The following is a 21445-nucleotide window of genomic DNA, read 5'->3' on the forward strand; positions in this document are numbered from 1 at the left end:
ATTTTCTAAAAAGTTTTTTAAGTAGGTATTTGGATAATATTTGGTTAAAATTTGAAAAAAGAAGAGTATCAAAAGTTGAAGTAAAAAAAAAAGTATTTAGAAGTTGAAGTTATGGCTCGATATGAGTTTAACTTAAAAAAAATAAAATTTTATAAGTGAAAATTATTATTTTACTTAAAAATATCTTCAAACTAGTTTATCAAATATTAAATTTTCTGTTTCAAATTGAAGTTAGAAAAACTTGACCACATTGTAAAATGAATATTTTTCGACCTAAACTTAAAAATTGGCAATATCTATTTTTATATTTTTATTATATGTTTAGAAACTCAAAAAGAAAAAGAAAAAAGAACCATTAGGGCCAAACATTATTCTCAAGGGCACAAACCTAAAACCCTTATGAACGAGCAGTAGTCCCCCTACTTAGCTTCTCCACATTTTGTACTGAACATTCCCACAGTACAAAAAGGCTTTCGCATTCTTCGAGAATCTGCGCTCTTTTCACTCTATAACCCGATCTAGGGTTTTTTCTCGTGCTCGATCTTCTCACATTTCCAACATTCTCATCACTTTTCCGGCCACATACTCAGTCTTAAATGGCGTATCAAGGACAAACTCTTGATATTTCCGGCGACCGCCAGTCCGGTCAGGATGTTCGCACCCAAAATGGTAGCGTACCGTCTAATCTCGGAGCCTTTTTTTTCTTCTATACATTTATTGGTTTTGTTTTCTAGTTAAGTAGTGATTGTGTGTGTTGTATTTTGAGATTTCAGTGACTGCATGTCAAGCAGTTGCTAACATTGTCAAATCCTCGCTTGGACCTGTTGGCCTCGATAAGGTCTGTTTCTCCTTTCCCCACTTATTGTGTGTGTTTGTGTACTTGTGGTGTATTGCGTTACTTGTCAAATTTACGATCTTGCTCTCTTCTTTGTAATTATATATCTGGTTGGAGGATGTTCCTAGTTAGGGTTTTTAGATAAGAATTTCTAACTTAAAAGATAAATTATTGAGTATTGGAATGAAACTGGTTCAAATGTAGAGGAATAGAATATTACGCCTTATTACTGCCAAGCCAACTAGTTTGGGACGGAGGAAATAATTTATCATTTTGTGTTTTAGTTGACTTGCTTCTTTATGGTTTAGTCTTCTCTATGGCTAGCACTCTCCATTTTGCCCTGCAAGTGTTTCAGGGGGAATCTATAGATGCTAAAGTTAGAGCTAATTAGCATATTTACACTTATGGATAATTCTGCCGAGCACTTTGGAAGAGTTTATGCAAAAGCAGGTTCTCTGTATCTGTAAAATTCTGCCAAGAAATATAATTTAACGTAACATTTTATCTTGAGCTGGCTGGCCAGCCTCTTGAGTGGCTGTTATCGTTTAGCAAGTTTGTTTGTCTTTATAGGATTGATTTGAGGAAAATAACAAAAAGGTAAGTGAGAATATTTGCTAAGCACTGTTCATACTGCGAGCAGTTTTCCCTATATCTATCAATTAATCCGTCAGGCAGGTTCAGTATGGTATGAGTAAATCCTCTGTTCAAGCGTATGTTGGGTTTATAAGCATTTGCACTTGGGTAAAAAGTGGTGGGCTAATATTAAGTTGAGAATTAAACCTGAAGCTTAATGCACTGATTTATGAGAGTCATAATAGATGTAGAAAGATGCTCTTAAACATTTAGTACCAAAACTATCACATGTCAGACTTCGGTGAAGTGGCATAAATTCTTGACAGAATAATCTGCTCTGTGATCATCTTTGCCTTGGACGTCAGGAGTAAGCTTAGTTTTGTAATCTGGAGATGGATTTTAATATAAAGTAGCAAGGCTGGTGCGAGCTGGACAATCACTTACCAACCAAATCCTTTATATTTGACACTGAACATGATGTGTATGCTCTAGAAACTTTTTTAATATCTTAAAATATGGATTGGATGATACTTATTAGTATTTGAATTCATCGAATTAATTATCTTAATTCCCGTCATGTTTCTATTTGTCCTGTTATCTAGGAGCCGGAGTGATTGTTATCAGTCACCATCTTTCAAAATTTCTGACTTCTGTCTGTTAGAAGAACTCATAGAGTTTGTGATGCACGTATCCATCGGCTTGAAAGGTTTTGGAGATATTGTAAAGAACAATTGGGTCTGTCTTATTAAAGAAAGGAACAAAATGGTTTTTAGTTCAACATTTTAAGTGAAAATTTTCATACATTTGGTGTTTGAATGGTCAATTGATTGTTGACTCACTGGTATTGATATGAATCTCAGATGCTTGTTGATGATATTGGCGACGTAACAATTACTAATGATGGTGCCACAATTCTGAGGATGTTAGAGGTTGAGCATCCAGCTGCCAAGGTAACCACATGAAACGTCTATTTTCTCACGTAGGCTTAATGTATAAACTCTTTGAAAGAAGTTATGGACCATTGTAATGCAATATCTCATAGGTTCTTGTTGAGTTGGCTGAACTCCAAGATCGAGAAGTTGGTGATGGAACAACCTCAGTCGTTATTATAGCTGCAGAGTTGCTTAAGGTATTCTTGCAGATCTATTGCAATGCAGGAACTTCCCTAAGTATTTCAAATTCAAGTATTTAGTGCTCACAGTTTCTGTTGATGTTCTCTGTGTTAATATTTGCAGGGAGCAAATGAGTTGGTGAGGCACAAAATTCACCCGACCTCGATAATCAGTGGATATAGGGTAACTATCTGCATTCATTTCACATGCAACTAACAAAGAATAATGACAATCTTTTTCTCTTGCAAATTGCCTTTCTAAAATTATATTGCACTTATTTCTGGCAGCTAGCAATGAGGGAAGCGTGCAAATATGTCGAAGAAAAGTTGGCTGTTAAGGTAATGATTCCTGGTCTCTGGCCTGCGTATTATGCTGATTTATCTGCCACCTATGAAGTAGTTCATTTAAATGCTAATCTAGCTGGCATTATCTTTGAAATGTGGAATATACCTTGCCGACCTTATGAGAAAAGGACATTTTCTGAAATTTATGAATATTAAGGTTGAGTCTCATCACTAACAGGGTGCACTTGCAGTTTTGTGCCTCTCGTGATTTTTGTCATTGGTAAGGTGTAAGAAGCAGTTAATCCTATATTGTATTAGGTTGAAAGCATGGACAAGGCTTTCGATCTACTGCATTATTGTTAAAGGCTCAATTTGCTTAACCCTTATATAGGTGAACCCTAGGTTGAACGTTTTGCCTTGCTTAGGTGGTGCTTTAGTGCAAGTGCCAAGGCGCTAAGGCACTTGTCGCTCATCCCCCACGACTCTGTTGTTAAGAGCACAACATTAGACAAAAATATCATTGGCAAAGTGATATTAAAGTTGTGAAGGATATGGTATAAATGAATCTTTAGGTTTTAGCATTAGAAAACTAGTTCCTGATACTTATAACTACATCTTAACATCTAAACCAGAAATCTAGAGTTTAACTTGGCTTATGTGTTTTTACTTCATAAATATTAATCAATTATAGTTTTTTTCAATTCTTATGTCTAATAGTTATTCGTTGTCTATAAATATTTTTTCATATAACAACAACCCAGTAAAATCCCACTAATGGTGTCTGGGGAGGGTAGTGTGTACGCAGACCTTACCCCTAGGGAGGCTGTTTCCGAAAGACCCTCGGCTCAAGAAAACAAAAAAGTCAAAAGGACAAAAGGAGACAATATTAGTATCAGTATCACCACAACAATCATAGGAAAAATAGGAACGCCATGAAATCCAGAAAAAAGATGCAAAGCAAAGGGATACAATATTAGTATCACCACAACAATCATAAGAAAAATAGGAACACCATGAAATCCAGAAGAAAGATGCAAAGCAAAAGCGATAGCTAGTAAATAGGACCTGTACTGAAAAACGAAATAGTAAGACACAACATTGCCACTAGCTATCTTAGACAAAAACCCTACATGGCTAGTCCCACAATGGTACGAAGTAAGGCACGACTCAACTACCTCCTAACCTACAACCCTTATACTCGACCTCTACATCTTCCTATCAAGTGTCATGTCCTCGGAAATTTGGAGCCTCGCCATATCCTGCCTGATCATCTCTCCCCAATACTTTTTAGGTCGCCCTCTACCTCCTCTCGTGCCCTCCACAACCAGCCGCTCACACCTACGTACCGGAGCATCTGGACTTCTCCTCTGAACATGTCCGAACCATCTAAGCGTCGCTTCCCGCATCTTGTCATCAATGGGAGCCACGTGCACCTTCTCCCGATTATCATCATTCCTAATCTTATCTATCCTAGTGTGTCCGCACATCCACCGCAACATCCTCATTTCTGCTACTTTCATCTTCTGGATATGTGAGTTCTTAACGGGCCAACACTCAGCCCCATACATCATGGCCAGTCTAACCACCGCTTTATAGAACTTACCTTTGAGTATCGGTGGCACTTTCTTGTCACACAAGACTCCAGATGCTAACCTCCATTTCATCCATCCTACCCCAATACGGTGTGTGACATCCTCGTCGATCTCCCCTCCCCCCTGGATAACCGAACCAAGGTACTTGAAGCTGCCTCTTCTCGGGATGGCCTGCGAATCAAGCCTCACATCCACGCCCACTTCCCTCAAGAGCCTGTCTCCAAACCTCCAGCCTTTCGTTAACACCGGCTCGCGACTCATCAATCAAAACTATGTCATCTATAAATATTGTTTCATATATATGTTTATTTTTATTCTTTATTAAAGCCTTTCATTGATAAAAAAACTAATGTATTAAGTGCGCTTTTTGCTTCAAACCCTAGCAGACCTTGGTGCATATCAACATTTTCACCTTTGACAACTATGTTTATGCAGTTGATGATCCTAACCAGTCCGTCTACTGTTTTTCAGGTTGATAAACTTGGAAAAGATTCTCTTGTAAACTGTGCCAAGACAAGCATGTCATCAAAGTTGATAGCAGCTGATAGTGACTTCTTTGCTAATATGGTATGGTGGTCATTGCAATTGGGTTATCTTGATTAAATCAACTGTGCCCATTCATGAAAAAACCAAAGGATAAGTTTTTTGATTATTCAAATCAATTTAATTAATGTTGCATCCAGCATTGTCAGTATATAACTGTAGATTTCATCAAACAACCTAAGAAACTTAATCTTCTATTGACTTAGTCTGGACTATTCTTGGTAATATTATCGTTTTGTGCTAACAGGAAAATTCTCTAGCCCTGCCCTCTCCCATATGGCTAAATACAACTGATGACTTTTGTGAACCTGTTTAATCTGAAACCTTGTCTGCGATCTCCATTTGCAGAACATAAAAACTCATGGATGTGTTATGTAATAGTTTGGTTTTATTACCTGCTTTCGTCTGACCTTGGGTTATTGTCTCTTTGATGTTGTTGCCTTTAGGCAATTAATTCCTGACTCATGATATGTATGCTTTCTGGTTAATAACATTCTCATACTTTGCTTACAGACAATTTGTATGGTTTTGATGGGAAAAGAGAGGAACACTGAGGGAAAATTAATTTCTTGTCCTGTTTGAGCTTGCATGATTAAGAACATAATTATTGGAAAAAAGCTTCTTTTTAAAATTTTAAAAATAACGATTCTGTTGTTGTTGGCTAATAGGACCACAACTATACTTGCTTAGCACTTGTATGCTTGCTCCCTGCTTAATTTCTCATACATATGTAAAGTCAGCATGTGAAGATCTTTTTGGTTGCTATTCCTGCTTTATCATATATGTGCAACTAAATTATATAACCAAATGCGTTTTACTGTCAAACAGTCTTTTGTATCTATATTTTTTGTGAGACGTCATTCCCACATGCCATAATGCCTTAGCCGTTGGTGTATTTGTAGGTTGTTGAAGCAGTACAGGCAGTCAAGATGACTAATGCGAGGGGTGAAATTAAATATCCTATCAAGGTGAGTTGTTCGTTCAAGAAAACTTCTTCTGATACTAAAGGAATTTTATTGGGAGGGTCTTCTCTGTATCTTTTTGAATCTGGAAGCACATTAGAACAACTATGGTCTGGTAAACTAATTATGTGCAGTTTGATTCTTTAGATTCCCCTATTTTGACATCTAGACCTAGAACTAATGTAAATCAAACTTTATTTCTATCCAGGGTATTAATTTACTTAAAGCACACGGGAAAAGTGCAAAAGATAGCTATCTATTGAAGGGTTATGCTCTGAATACTGGCCGTGCTGCCCAAGGAATGCCACTGAGAGTTTCGCCTGCACGGATTGCTTGTCTTGATTTCAATCTTCAAAAGACAAAAATGCAGATGGGCGTTCAAGTATTGGTAACTGATCCTCGAGAGCTTGAAAGGATTCGCCAAAGGTGATTGTTCTAATGGGGCCATTCAGTCTATTCTGTTGCTACCAATGTGTTAGCATCAATGCATCTTTGTACTTGTCAACTTCTCATAACTGAAGCCAAAGAATAGCAAGTAAGCAAGCTAATATTTGATTCATATGGCCATGATATTTCCAAATTAGTAATTCTCACTCTACTTGTGGGTGCTGGAAAATTATATTTGGAAATGTTACCGTGGGCCTTGAGTTTTAGAATATTTGCTACATTTATATGTGAATTTCCAACATGTGTGACAGTTTAAATGTTTGGTATCTTACTCCCTACCACATAGTACATTGTGTATCTTATTGCTGGTACCGAACGAGAGATGAAGGCAAAGATGCATGCTATTTAGAAGAGGAAATGTGCTGTTTTTGACATAACCGTCTTGTCTTTAATGATTGCACAATGGTATCTCCTTGATATTACCTGGGATAACCCATGCCATTCTGTAGCTATGATTTACAGCATATTGGTTAAACCACAGCAGCATGTTGTAATTCAGCCCTAATGTAGATTTATGTTTACAGAGAAGCTGACATGACAAAAGAACGGATTCAGAAACTTTTGAGTGCGGGAGCCAATGTGGTCCTGACTTCAAAAGGGATTGATGACATGGCACTGAAGGCAAGTTGTTAAATTTAGTTGTTTCTTTTCATGGTTTGATGTCTCCTTCAAATGCTCTATACTCTGTTGAGAATTAGTTCGTCTTAGGTACCTCTGAGCTCATACTTGAGCTTTCTTTGAAAGGGTAACAAAGGTCTAGTGGTTCTCTTTATCTTTCCTGGCACGTTCTTGATAACTAGCACCCTCATTGAGCCAGTATCTTGCAAACGACTTAGCTGCATTGAAATGTCGAATCACTGGTGGCTTTTGCTGTGATGTCAGTATCCTTGCAAACAATTAGCTCTTTTGGTGCAGATATTTTTTTTAGCTCTTTCTTTATTAACTTAGTTACCTTCTAAAAAAACTAAAATAGTAAAAAATATTTGGCTCTTGTTGTGGATGTATATGTGGCGGTCATGGCAGCATTTTTTTTTGAAATGTTGTTTAGCTAGCAACATCTATATCCGGCCTTTACTTGGCAATAACTTATCTCTGCAGAACAAATTCCATCTTGGCTACTTCTTTTGGTTTCTTGGTACTTCTGTCTAAAGTATGATTGCAGAAGCGTCTGATCTGGAAAAAAGTGTGATTGCGGAAGCTGGTGCAGTTAGGTCTAATTTCATGTTTTTCTGTTTCAGTACTTTGTGGAAGCTGGTGCCATTGCAGTTAGACGTGTACGCAAAGAGGATTTGCGCCATGTTGCCAAGGCAACCGGCGCAACTGTGGTATGTTCACTAGACTGATCTGGGAATTTTTGCTTTTATTGGCTGTTTCCTGCTTTGCTCTCTTAGTGTTTCAAACTCCCAACCTCTTGGTTTGACGTGGAGTGCTCTTCCAACTGGAGCAACCTCAGTTGTTAGTTTGGAAAATTACACCCCGCCTCTTATTGCTGTTACAAGTATTCTTAATCCTTCTACGAAGTTAAGGTTGTACTAAAATCAGACTGGAAAAAACTGTTCTAATTATTTGGTGATACCTAGTGTTAGCATGCACTTTTTCATGGTCATGTCGAAAAAGATTAAACTTGTGCAGACAGTGCTATCTTGTAATCCGCAATACACTCTTTTTTTGGAACGGTAATATACTATCAACATAGCTCCAAGAAAGTGCTGAGAAACATTTAGAGCAGGATATCATAAGCATAGGTAGAGCCCCCCCCCCCCCCCCCCCCAACACACACACACACACACAAAAAAAAAAAAAAAGACCCTGTAATCTGAGATAGACTTGCTTTATGGAATTCTATTATAGCGTTGATAATTAAGATGAGCAAGTGGAGTATCATATGAAGGACAAAAAGGTTAGAGATTTCTAATTGAATGGAGTTAGGATCAAGAAGAATGAATATAACCTGCTTTCAGTGAGTTCTTACTTGGTTTACAATATTTGGAGTAACTGTATTCCCATTGGGAGGACATCAAATCTCTTACCTTATGAAAGCAGTATATGATAAGCTGTCTTCACTTCAAATAGCTGCTGGCCCCCCAGTAGGGGGTTGCGGAACTAAAGAGAAGCAATACTATGAGTAGGATAGTGGCGATGATTTTGTGCATGTAACAACAACAATTACTGGTAATTACCATAATCATATCTGTGAACATGGCATGGTGCTCATATATTGCTGCTATACAGGTCTCAACATTTGCGGATATGGAAGGAGAAGAAACTTTTGAACCATCACTTCTTGGACATGCTGAGGAGGTAGTGGAGGAGCGGATTGCTGATGATGATGTGATTATGGTAAAAGGAACCAAAAACTCAAGTTCGGTAAGTAGTTGCACTGAATTTTGAGTTTATTTTAGATGTTCTGATTACCTGTTTGAAACTGCACAATAGTTTGAGGCTATTCTTGCAGTTTTTCTTGTGACTCTTATTGTGGCTCTTCTGATGTATCTTTTCTTTCCAAAATGAAGTTTGTGTTGAAACTCAAAGGTTATGAATATGGATTGACCTGCTGCTTTATCAGGTTTCATTAATACTTAGAGGTGCAAATGACTTTATGCTTGATGAGATGGAGAGGGCCCTCCATGATGCTTTATGCATTGTGAAGAGAACACTTGAGTCAACAACTGTAAGTTCTTGCATCCACTTTTCTGAATGCAGTTGTCAGTGTTTACATTGATCCAAATTGTACAGATAACAGGTTATGCGAGGCGTGTTGAAATTTATAAGCTTGCTGTAGGGAAGCTTATTCTCTTATACTTGTTATACTATGTTTAGAACTAGAATAGGTGTAGATTATCAGTTTAACTTCCTTATCCAAAAGAAAGGATAATCATTTTAACTTGTTTGATGAACTAATGTACTAGTGTCGTTACATGGTAGTGATTAGGGGTGTAACTCCATATTTTAAAAATAGTTTAACAGTCTATGGTACTTCAATGGCCTTATACTTTGATAAGGAGAACTGTGCATTCTGATTTTTTACTGCTAGTTGCTGTACGTTGCTTGTGGATATCTTCCAGCACAATAATTTGACTTGGCCATGGAGTAAATTTACTACCATAATCTTCATTTTCTCTTTGCTGTAGAAAGAAGTAGTGAAATTATGTGGAAATATAAATGCCTGATCAGTTGGTAACTGGTAAAACAGGTTGTTGCTGGTGGTGGGGCTGTTGAGGCTGCTTTATGTGTCTACTTGGAGTACCTAGCTACTACTCTTGGGTCAAGGGAGCAGCTGGCTATTGCACAATTTGCTGAATCCTTACTTGTCATACCAAAGGTCCTTGCTAGTTGTATATAACAAAAATGGCCGATGCCCTTGTACCACTTGTATGTTCTATGATCAAGATTTGGTGAATTTCTTCTGGTGCAGGTTCTTGCAAATAATGCTGCAAAAGATTCCAGCGACTTGGTATCTAAGCTACGTTCATGTCACTACCTTGCACAAACCAAAGCTGATAAGAAGCATCTATCAAGGTAATCTTTGGAATCTGTATATCTTTGTGTCGTTTGGTCAAGGCTTCAACAAGTTGATGCACTACTTTTCAAGTATGCTTTTCATGTTACTAGGATTTCAAGTTTTTAGTTTCATAAGAATCTGGTTGTTGGGTTTGTTTGGAGATCCTTGTGTCACAATTCTTAACATTCGCGAGGAGTTCCTTGAGCGAACGGATGGATGATTGCCTCGAGTAGATTCGGAAGAGGCACAGCTTCTATGAGGTGTATTCTTTACCCCACAAGGCGTGCCTTTGGCTGCATTATGCATGTGTTGAGGACCTTTAGATCAGATAGAGAAAATTGCTGAAAGAACAGGAAACTAAAGAAGAGTGTGTTGTTGGTTTCAGCAGTGTTGTTGAAGCCATTGCTTTATCGCTTATTACAGCGATGTAGTGATGCAAAACGAAGGTGTGTTGGAGAAGCACGTGCTTTAGAGGTTGTTGATCTTTTGGGAAGCAAAGGAGCGATGTAAAGCGGGGGCATATTGGAGAAGCACATAACTGTGTGTTCCTTAGACAGAAGGTGCAAGGGGATTGGGAAGTTGTTCATTCTTTGAATTTTTTATTAGTAGATGAAAAACAAGACGACGAAAAAAGGAAACAAATAAGGCCACTTGTCATATTAATGTCATGTACACTTTGGTTTTTTTGGGGGGGTCGTCACTTTCTTATTCTTAAGTTTGTAACCACTGGTCTTCGACTGCTTCTATTTCCTGCTGCTGCTTTTTTTGGTTTAACTTCTTTCATCTTCTTTTTCTGTAAGTAATGGCTCTTTCTTCTAATAGTGTACGCATTATCTTCTGCTTTGTGATTTAAATTTTTTATTTGCTTATCTGTTTTACTCTCCTAGTACAGTTACTAAAGCAATTAAATTTGGAATTGAATTATGCAATTAATTCTTTATGGTTGATTAATTCAAAGTTGAAATCAATTTTAAGATTGAAGTGATGTTATTGCTGTTTGAAATTACATTTTAATGATGCTTAATTTGAGTGTTGGATTGGAACTGTCCAGAGACTGAAATTAGTAAAATTTTAAGTGCACCATATATATATATATATGGTAATTTTTTAATTATTGATAGATTTTGCGCTTCAATCTGGTGAAGCGTGCATGGCCCTTGATCAAGCCCTATGCTTTTGTCGCTTGGGGAGTAAGTGCATAAATCTTCTTGATTTTGGTAAAGGAGTAAGAACCTTTGAGAGACCAATCTTCAACTTCTCTGGTTGGGTGGTCCTGCCATCTCTTTCATGAATTTACTCAGCCCCCACAAGCATCTTCAGTTTCTCTAGGTCTATGGACAGAGTGAAAGAGAATTTTTAGCTGATCATAGGGTAAGGTACTAATGGGTTGGCCATGTTTCTGTACTAACCAGCTTATAGTTGTGAGCCAACTATTAGCCCCAAAATTTTTGTGCTATCTAGAGTTTGCACCAATCTAAAGCTTCTGGATTAGTGTCCCAAAAAGTTTAAACTGGCATTAATAAAAGGGATCTTAAAAGCTTCAGCTTATTCTTGAGGTATTTATCCGTCACTTCACCAGAATGAAAATGTCTCTCTTATGCCTTTTGCTTTTTATAACTTTGTTTGGGGTCTACAGATCGTGCTTCTCTTTTAGATGGATGTTGAACGGTGCTGAATCTAATGAATGCTATTAATTGATGTATCTGCCAATCCTTCCCACGAGCTTTTATAATCTGGTTTTGTTGCTTTATACAGCATGGGACTGGATCTAGCAAAGGGCACTGTGCGAAATAACTTGGAAGCTGGAGTGATTGAGCCTGCAATGAGCAAAGTAAAAATAATACAGGTAAATCTGCACTAGAATGCTGATCTTCTGAGTTTTAGGTTATGTCCTTTCTAATACTATGTAATTTCGTACCAGTTTGCTACGGAAGCAGCTATTACTATTCTGAGAATCGATGACATGATAAGGCTTGTCAAAGATGAGAGCCAGAACGATGATTAGGCAGCAGCATATAGATCTGGACTTGTGCTAATGGAGCTAATACGATTGGTTTGGACTTACAATAGATATGTTGCATTTTGCATTGCCGTTTTGAGAATTGATCCCACCAGCTTTTGTCGATTCAGAATGGGTTTTTCCTTTATCCCGTGAAATCATTCCTTAATCTTGTACTTTGTTGTGAGTTTAATATGAAAGAGCCTTGTTAACACTGTGTAGGAAAATTTAAAGTAAAAATTCTTTTTAGAATACTGAATCGGTGAAGTGGAAGTTTTGTTTTTAGCTGGTCTATCCTTGTGGTGTTTAGATTATCATATAATATGCAACCAATTTCACATGGTACTTTGACTAAAGAACTATACAGAATGTCATTTATATTTAGTGTGCCGAATGTTATTGATGCCAAAGATAATATTATGTCCCTACAAATTGCAAACACCATCACGACGGAAGGATAAACTGTGGAAGTCCTAAAATTGAATTTGTAAAACAAGAATAACGGCAGCCGCGATAGCTATTGGACCTGTGCAACTAGGGAATGATGTTCCTTTTTTTGGGGGGGGTGGGGGGTGTAGTGGAGGTGAATATTTTCTCTTGCCATTCTTGAAGTTGAAGGTAGACACTTGAAGCACTTGACTGGTTCAATATTTGGGTTCATTATAATGGCACAGTTGAATTTCATTTTGTGAAATGCTACTTCTCAATTCTGCGGTTGCAATTCATCTTTTCTTTCTTATCAAGCTTGGTATGAACTGTCTCTATTTTTTTATGAGTACCCTTTGAACATAAAAATGATAAGCGCACATTCCTTCTGAATTTGGATAGTTGAAAAAAGGAATAAAAACTGTGTGGGTAACATAATTAACATAGGATAGTAACTAAGTTATCAGGAAAAAAGAAGCAACATCCGTTGTTGTCGATGAGTTTTTCTCTGTATCATGTGTTTTACTTCTCTACATAGCCAGTGGTTATGCATTTTGCCTTTAGTATTTTTCTGCAGTATATTGAAGATCATGTACTGGTTATATTTGAATCATGCGCTAAATTTCTTTTCCTTTTTCATATATTTTATGGAGAACCATGGGATGATTTATTACCCTCTGTACACATACGACATGTTTTTTTTTTCTTTTCAAAATCTGTACACCATTACAAATTAAGCTAGGAAAATAGTTAATCGTTGATTATTAATACCACTAATAAATCAGATAAGAGGGAAACAATTGAACTTCTTGTATTATGCTGCTTAATAAGAAGAAGCTGAACCCTCTTTTGTTATATTGTGGATTCTGTTCTCCATGACTCTTTTGAGATCGATCCTCGACGTATTAGTTTAAATTATCCAGAGATATTTCTATTGCAGTTTTTTTCTTTTCTATTTCTATCTATTCTGCAGTAAAATTGATGCGTACTTAGAGTTGGAGGGATCCTCTGGTAGTTACTGCTGTAAACTGAAGCCCTCTACTTTAAAGCAAAGATAAAGTACTCTTGAAAAAAATTGCTCTTTCTGTAAATCTTCGTTGTCAAGTTGAGAGAAACTAAGCTCGTTTGACCTTTGTGTTGCTTGCAATTCCATCTGTATAAATAGAAAAAGAAAAGGATAGGCACTTCGTTTTCTTTTCTTGTTTCTATACGAGAGGAAGTTTGTGCAGAGGCCATTGTTTTATGTATTAGAGCACTTGCTAAATAGTAGAAGGTCAACTTGAAACTCAGAAAATAATGACTTCTCCATATGGGCACACGTGAATTTGCCTGCCTTATTAACGTATGGTCTCTCGCATGGTATTTGTGTGTGTGTTCTCTGCTCATACTTGAGCACAAATGACATTTTTTTTTATGTAAAATTAGTAATTACCTGAAAAATGAGATTTGTTACTTGTTAAAATATACCAATAATATAAAAATTCTTTATAAGCGTATGCGTTGTTAGACATTATGCTCTGTGGTGGAGTATCCGTGCGCGGAGCCATGTTTAATCAAGGGGTGTCAGTCAACTAACACCTTTCATCGGGAAATTACATTGTATTGTTAGGTAAATTTTTTTATTTTATGCATCTATATTATATGTTAAATTCCATTGGCTTTGTGTGTTTAATTTTTTATATTTTGATATTCCTTTGTGAAAATCCTGGCTCAATCACCGGGAGGATAGAAGAAGGGAAAGGATCTATAACTTCGATTATTTTGTTCAGTAAGAATAGGAGGGAAGCAATGTATGTACATCTATGTCTCATATTCCTAGCACTTTAATTATCTGAAAGGAACTGTGTAAGGGAGGCAGTTTTATTTTATTTAACCGAACCCTTACAGTTTTATTTAATTTAACCAAATCCTGACCTGAATTGAACACTGATTCAGTTGTTCTTTATAGTATAATGACATCAAATGTTGCGAACATTATAGTCTATCGAGAAGAATAAAACTGTGATGCCTAAAAATATACCGTGGTACTGTTTTACCCACTTGTATCTTAAAGTGTCAGAGAAAAGACCAAAAAAAGTTTTACGAATGGATTTAACTTAATGTATATTGACAGTATAAATTTTTTTATATTTCACTATAGTTTGACATATTATAACATGTTAATTCCTATTTTTCTCATACAATTAAACCATACCAATCAAAAAGAGTTATTTGTAATTACTTTTTACAATGAGCTGCACCAAAACACCACTTAATATTTCACTCTAGTTTAACATATTATAACATGTTAATTCTCGTTTTTTCACAAACAATTAAACCATACTAGTTAAATAGTATTAGTTGTAATTACTTTTTACAACGAGCTTCACTAAAACACCAACTTAAATTATTATATTTTTCTCATCATATAGTCAAACAAAAGTAGGGAAAGTGAGCATGAAATCTTTGATATTCGAACTAATATGTTGTAGTTCCTATTATGAATGATAAAAGACAGACAAAGGGTTGTAGTTTCTAATTGTTGCTCTGTAACTTTGTACCGAGAAAAATGATTTTACAAATTACAATGACAACACTATTCAGTGAACATTTTTTTTTTTTGAAGATTAAAGTTTATTATAGGAGAATGAAAGTAATAGAAAATTCTGCTTGAATTTCAGAAAATCTAGCACCTCGAACACATAATATGGGCGCTGAATTATTGAATACAGATGCTTGCTACGAAGTATTCGGTTACTGAATAATTCACAAGCAAGCAATTATAGCAATTACAGAAACAATTGTAGTACTTCTTTTACTTTCTTAACATTTATTAATAATAAAATTTTAAATTTTAAGTTAGTAAGGAGAGTAGTATTGAACTCATTTACTTGGTAACACAGATTAGGTAGTGGAGGCGCGGATTGAGGACAATTAATATTTTAATACTAATTTCTTTTTTTTACAAAGAAAATGTAGAATGCAGAATCCGCCCTTCAAGGACGGAATATTATAGAGTATCCAAAGTCGCAATATGTGATTTAAGAATTCGGCTATTTAAATTTAAATTTAAAATTAAAAAGAAAAGGATGCACATGGGGGTTGCACGTGCCGAGCATTTTTGCTTAGGGATCAGCACATCCCCCAAAATCCTTTCCCCAAAAGAAAAGAAAAATAATTGTTGTATCCTTTAAGTCGTGCATGTCACGTGCTTCAGTACTGTCTCATCAGTCATCTCTTTCCCAATATGTTACTGACACCTCTTTCCCCCTATTCCATTCTTGCTATACTATATATCTTTCTCCACTTATTGGGAGTAGTATTTTCTCTTTAAGCACACGTAATAAATAGTAGTACGTAGTAAAAAGATTAGATATAGTAGATTTTGAAAGTGAATTCTAAAATATATATTTAATTTATCTATCTATGTTCGTTTGTTTTCGGCACTTACAAATAAAGAAGTTTGACTTTGAAAGTATTGGATTATGCCGAATTCAAAAATATATTATTAAATTAAGAACTTTACTAATATTATAGCTGAGAAAATCTTTTGTTCGATCAGCCTTATAAAAACAAATCTAATTCATCCTCCAAAATGAAAAACGTCATATATTTAAGGAAAAAACGAGAAGTTTGTTTATTTTTAATACTGAACAAGAGGATTTCATCAGCACTTAATTAGTGTTGATGACAAGATTGAGTTGCTCTAGTGATAAGCATCCTCCACTTCTAATCAAGAGGTTGTAAGTTCGAGTCATCCTAAGAGTAAGGTGAGGAGTTTTTGGAGGGAGGGAGCCGAAGGTATATCGGAAACAGCCTCTCTACCCCAGGGTAAGAGTAAGGTCTGCATATATACTACCCTCTCTAAACCCCACTAGTAAAATTATATTTGGTTGTGGTTTAATTAGTGTTGATGATCGATGATACCTCTGGCAATGGAGGGAGTTAGAGGGTAAGGTAACAAAAGAGAACGTCCACAGAAATCTAAAAGAAGCTTTAGCTATCTCTTTTCTATTCTTTTTCTTTTTCATTTTGTTGGTCTAGTCTAGTAACAAAACAAACTCTACAAAGGAGAGACTTTCCTCCCTCTTTAGGTACGGACCGTATACTTTATCTTCCCCTATATTTCAGTACCACCTGCAGTTATATCTAAGCAGTTTCTTTGTTTCACTTCTAATCGGCCTACTACTTTGTTAGAGAAAGAGAGAGTATAGTAATAGTATTATACTAAAAAGATTTATCTCCAACTTATCATTAATTTCGTTGACTCACTGTCTGGTCTGGAACAGTGTAAACTGTAAAGTCAGAACCAGCTAGCTGGAGCCAACTGTCGGCATATAAGCCCCCACTCAACCCACAACGATTTAATTACTCCTAAAAATTACAAATTAAAATAAGAGTATATATCACTTAACCATGCGAGTTCATATACAATACATGTATCATGTATTGTATTTATTTGCTTGATGTAAATATTAGTATAAATATTTTTCGCTAGCTCCTAGTGTAATATTATTTGCCTTCCTAAAAGAGATGCCCCCTCCTCCAAAAAGAATGACGAAGTCTGAAATAGGGGAATCGTTGTGTTGATATTAATTCAGGTCTTAATTCCTTAGTTTTAGAATAAAGTTTACGTATTTGAGAACTATATAAAAGTATTACTCTTATAAGTTCTGTTATTTATAATATACTAGTCTTAGGATACGCGCTTTGCGCATGTACCTATATCAATAAATATATAATTTTTAAAATTATATAAATATTTTTAAAATTATTGACAGAGCTACTAGCTTAATGAGATTAACATTCGTTATTTTTAGGAATTTATAATTTTTAATATTTATTCAATAACTCAAACACATCATTTAATAATATTTACGTTATTTAAAAAAAAAAATTATTGATATAGGTACGTGCAAATGATAGAAGATACAAATGATTTTCGATCTTTTTTCCTATTCGAACAATATATTATTCTCTTTGTCAATTTGTGTAATATTTAAAAATTATATTTAATAATTAATATATATATTTAGTTAGGTACCAAATCTCTTACTTTTAGTAGTATATCTTATTACAATTATAAGTTCCCCAATATAAGAAGAATGAATGTGAAATATATTTCCATTGAAATTGCCGTCGGATATACAAGGAAAAGAAACGTAAAATTACTTCTATTTTCCCAAATAATTTCTACTTTAAAGTCCTTAATATTAGGACATCTTATATAATTCAAATAAGGAAAGATTTAATAATAAAAAATTTAATAAAATTTAAAGTCCTATATATTAGGATAATAACTAAATTACAATTTTGTCTAATGAAAAATCTATTTTTAAAGGATAAAAAAGGCGAACGATATTCGCTAAGGACTTTCGTGCTTTTAATATAGTATAGATATAGATAAAAGTATTAAATTTCAGTCAAAGAAAAACTATTTAACTTTTTTAAAATAATAACAAAGTGATTTTTTTTATGACGGAAAGAGTAATAAATTAGTTCAATCTGGGAAATATGGAGAGTCCGCTAGGAGCCTTCATCTATAGTAGTAGCAGTGACCTAGCCAAGTTTAACTTATTGTAAACAACTAGTTCTCTATCATTTGGTTCAAGTAGTTACCTACCCTAGTCTAAGGAAACATGTACTAGTAATTGCTTTAAAATTCGGAGAGTTTACCCTAGTGCAATGTATGTATAATTGGAAATTAAACCAAGATTAATTAATATTTTTCTGTCGTCTAGGATTTGATATTTATTGGTTTACTTAATTTATGTCTAATTAGGATTCACAACCAAAATCATGTAGGAATATGTTTTCTAGATTCTAGTTAAATATGGTTTTGTAGTATTATAAATAGGGGTGCTACTAAATATTTTCTATTGTAGAGAGGTAACTATGATGTAGAGAGATTCAAGAGTTTATGAGTGATGAAAAAGTCTCATACCACGTTCTCTCCCTAGTTTAATAAATTTCTTCTGTATAGTCTTTGTTAAATTTTTTGCTTGTGCCTAAATTATTCTTGGGGTATTTCAATCCTTCAAATTGTCCCATTTTTTGTATTTGATGGCAAAAGTAATTTCGAAACTTGGTATCAATAGATGAAGAATTTTTTTAAGGCTATTGGATTATGGTCCACTATTGATGAAAGATTTGAGAAACCCCCGGAAGGTATAACATTGACTGGTGATATAGCTACGAAATTGAAGAAGAAGAGATATTTAGATTATAAGGCATGCTATTATCTCGCTATCAAGGTTGAATTGTATGTATCTATAAAATATTTGCATGCAAGGTCATCAAAGGAGGCTTGGACAATCTTGGTGAAGTCATATCGAAAAGTTGCTGAAATAAAGAAGGAGAAACTGCAAGAGTTTAGGAATCAATTTGAGTTTACTCGTATGAGACCAATAGAGTCTATCAAAGAATCCTTTACAAGAATTAAAGAAATAGTCAATGGTCTAAGGACCAATGAAGAAGTATTGGAAGAAGTTAAAGTTGTTGAAAAAATATTGCAGTCTCTAAGTTTAAAGTTTCACAACAAGAAAGTTATTTTTAAGACTACCAAAGATCTTAGCATGCTCAGACTTGATGATTTAAAAGATGAATTGGTGACATACGAGATATCAATGAATCAACAAAAAGATGAAACATTGGAGGAGGCATCGCAAGAAAAGGATGATCAACGAAAAGAAAAAGAAGACGCACTAGATCTGGCAAAAATAAATCAAGAAGGCCAAAATTCAGAAATAGAGGAGAAAATAAGAGAATGTACATGTAATTTTTGTTATTATAGAGATTATATTGAATGCAAAGGAAAGTTAAATAATATTTAAATTGATCTTTCAAAAATTCATGGAATTGAAGATGATTTAAAAACTTTCAAAAAGATGATTTAGTTGCAAGGGATGCCAGTCCAAAAGAGGTTGGTATTTCACAAGAAAATTTGTTTGATGGTATTGAAGATGAACCGAGTAATGAAAGAAGCAAGATGGTTCATCAAGAGAAAATTTTTAATGATCCACCCAAGTTTGAGGCAAAAATAGCGTGGGATCCAAAACCACAACAACGCATGACAATAGATATTGAAGATGCAATCAATTTCGTGCCATTGTTCGAAATTGCATGTCTCAAGGAGCATGACAAACTGTTCGTTAACGATATTATTCTACAACCTATAAAATTGCTAATTGGAGTTGATTGGGTGTACAAGACTACCCACAAAGCAGTTGGAGAAGTAGATGGTTTCAAAGTAAAGAAAAAATATGTTGATGATATTTTGAAGGGATTTACCATGGTTAAAGCCAAATCATATATGACCAATATTGAAGAGAAATTGAAATTAACTAAAGATGATACTCGCGACTTTTGTTGATGCAACATATTTTAGGGAATTGGTAGAGAGTCTAAGGTACTTGACTTCTACAAGGCTTGATGTTACTCATGGCATGCTCAAATTTGAATATCTTAGTTTAAGGGAGGCTGTTGAAAATTAAACCAAGATTAATTAGTATTCCTACGTCGTCTAGGATTTGATATTTACTAGTTTATTTAATTTATGTCTAATTAGGATTCACAACCAAAATCATGTAGAATATGTTTTCTAGATTCTAGTTAAATATGGTTTTGTAGTATTATAAATAGGGGTGCTACTACATATTTTCTATTGTAGAGAGGTAACTATGATATAGAGAGATTCAAGAGTTTATGAGTTGTGAAAAAACCTCCTACCTCCCTAGTTTAATAAATTTCTTTTATATAGCCTTTGTTGAATTTTTTGTTTGTGGCTAAATTATTCTTGGAGTATTTCAATCCTTCATGAATGTACGAAATTACTAAATGTGATTACAATGTGAAAACTCATACCCTCGATCGGAAACCAAAAATTTATCCATAGTATGAGTTGCAATAAACATAACATGTAAAAGGTAGAAAGAGGACGAGGACATATTTCTTTACTAGGCTATTAGAAACGAATCCAAAATTTATAAAAAATGAATTTGGGATGAGCATGATATTATTAAATTTATATCGTTTAAAAAAAATAAAGTTATATAAATAATTAGAATTTACAAGTACCAATAGACTACTAACCATGTCTATTACAGGAGTCGGACCTAATGGTATATTATCTGGCTCACAGCCTCACATTATAGCTTTTGTTTTCAAAGGGAAGAGAGTGGGGGGTGGGGGTGGGGGTGGGGGTGGAGGTGGGGTGGAAGGGAGCAGAGGTGACCACCGACAAGGGACAAAGAAAGGAAGAAAAATTAGTCTCTGGATTGATTATTATTCATTATATGAGAGCAGTTTCAACAGTCCAATTAATTGGTATGCTTTGTCATGTGATTGATTAAATTGTCACATGACACAGGAGGCAAAGAGGGAGTGCGCCTTCTGCAACTGTGTCACTCTTTTCATCTTTTTCTCTTAATTTATTTGTTTCCCAGATCTTGATCTTTTCTTTAACATTTGTACCAAAGTGATAGGAATAGAGATAAAGAAATACCAAGGGAAATGATTCTCTTCTCACATATACTTGCTACATGTCAGAACAATTCTAAGAAAAGAGACTGAATGTTTGGAAGAACCGGTGCAAGATCGAGGAAGATAGTGCTATGGACATTAAAGGGCTTCTACAATAAACATAAGAAGAGATTAACAAATGGGAAAGCAAATGAATTTTTTTTTTTTTTTTTTACATAGTATGATTGGAATTGGATGGCATTGGTATTAAGTCCAAGTCTCAATTAACATAAGGTTCTTAATTCAAGTCCCTCTAATTACACTTTTGATCAGTAGTTACGAGTAACTTATTATAGGGTAGAGTAATTGAAATTAGACTTGATATTTCAGGACAAGAACTATGATTGAGGATCGGAAATCAAGGTAGGAGCTCGATTGCCACAATAGACAATTTGATAATCAACAAGTCACTGTTTGAACTTTGAACGTATATACGGTCAAAATCGAGTTTTGCCCTTCGTATGATTAGTCGAGATTGGAACATGATGGTCCAAGATTCATCATTGTAATATCGAGCCATGGTGCGAAGTATATGTTGTCGAGCTCGAGACCCAGAGACCGATCAAGATCGAGGTCGGACAAGATCGAGCTCGAAGACCCAGAGACCGATCAAGATCGAGATCGACCAAGATCGTGATCGGCCAGGATCGAGATCGAACCAAGAAACAAAA

The 21445-nt window shown here is 35.1% G+C and overlaps 2 protein-coding genes across 2 annotated transcripts; both read left to right on the forward strand.

Annotated features, from left to right (window-relative positions):
* Positions 1 to 412: 412 nt before the first annotated feature.
* LOC104085028 (T-complex protein 1 subunit alpha) lies at positions 413 to 12134 on the forward strand. Its single transcript, XM_009588992.4, has 17 exons — positions 413 to 669; positions 774 to 838; positions 2269 to 2358; positions 2451 to 2537; positions 2644 to 2703; positions 2808 to 2858; positions 4868 to 4963; positions 5842 to 5907; positions 6110 to 6327; positions 6873 to 6969; positions 7587 to 7673; positions 8581 to 8715; positions 8915 to 9019; positions 9542 to 9670; positions 9764 to 9867; positions 11606 to 11696; positions 11772 to 12134. The coding sequence occupies exons 1-17, from the start codon at positions 597 to 599 to the stop codon at positions 11853 to 11855; spliced, it is 1638 nt and encodes a 545-aa protein (XP_009587287.1). The 5' UTR covers positions 413 to 596; the 3' UTR covers positions 11856 to 12134.
* A 6218-nt stretch (positions 12135 to 18352) lies between these two features.
* LOC138900495 (uncharacterized) lies at positions 18353 to 19626 on the forward strand. Its single transcript, XM_070187365.1, has 2 exons — positions 18353 to 19022; positions 19142 to 19626. The coding sequence occupies exons 1-2, from the start codon at positions 18353 to 18355 to the stop codon at positions 19624 to 19626; spliced, it is 1155 nt and encodes a 384-aa protein (XP_070043466.1).
* The last annotated feature ends 1819 nt before the right edge of the window (positions 19627 to 21445 follow it).

Source organism: Nicotiana tomentosiformis, chromosome 1 (assembly GCF_000390325.3).
Source record: "Nicotiana tomentosiformis chromosome 1, ASM39032v3, whole genome shotgun sequence".
NCBI lineage: Eukaryota > Viridiplantae > Streptophyta > Magnoliopsida > Solanales > Solanaceae > Nicotiana > Nicotiana tomentosiformis.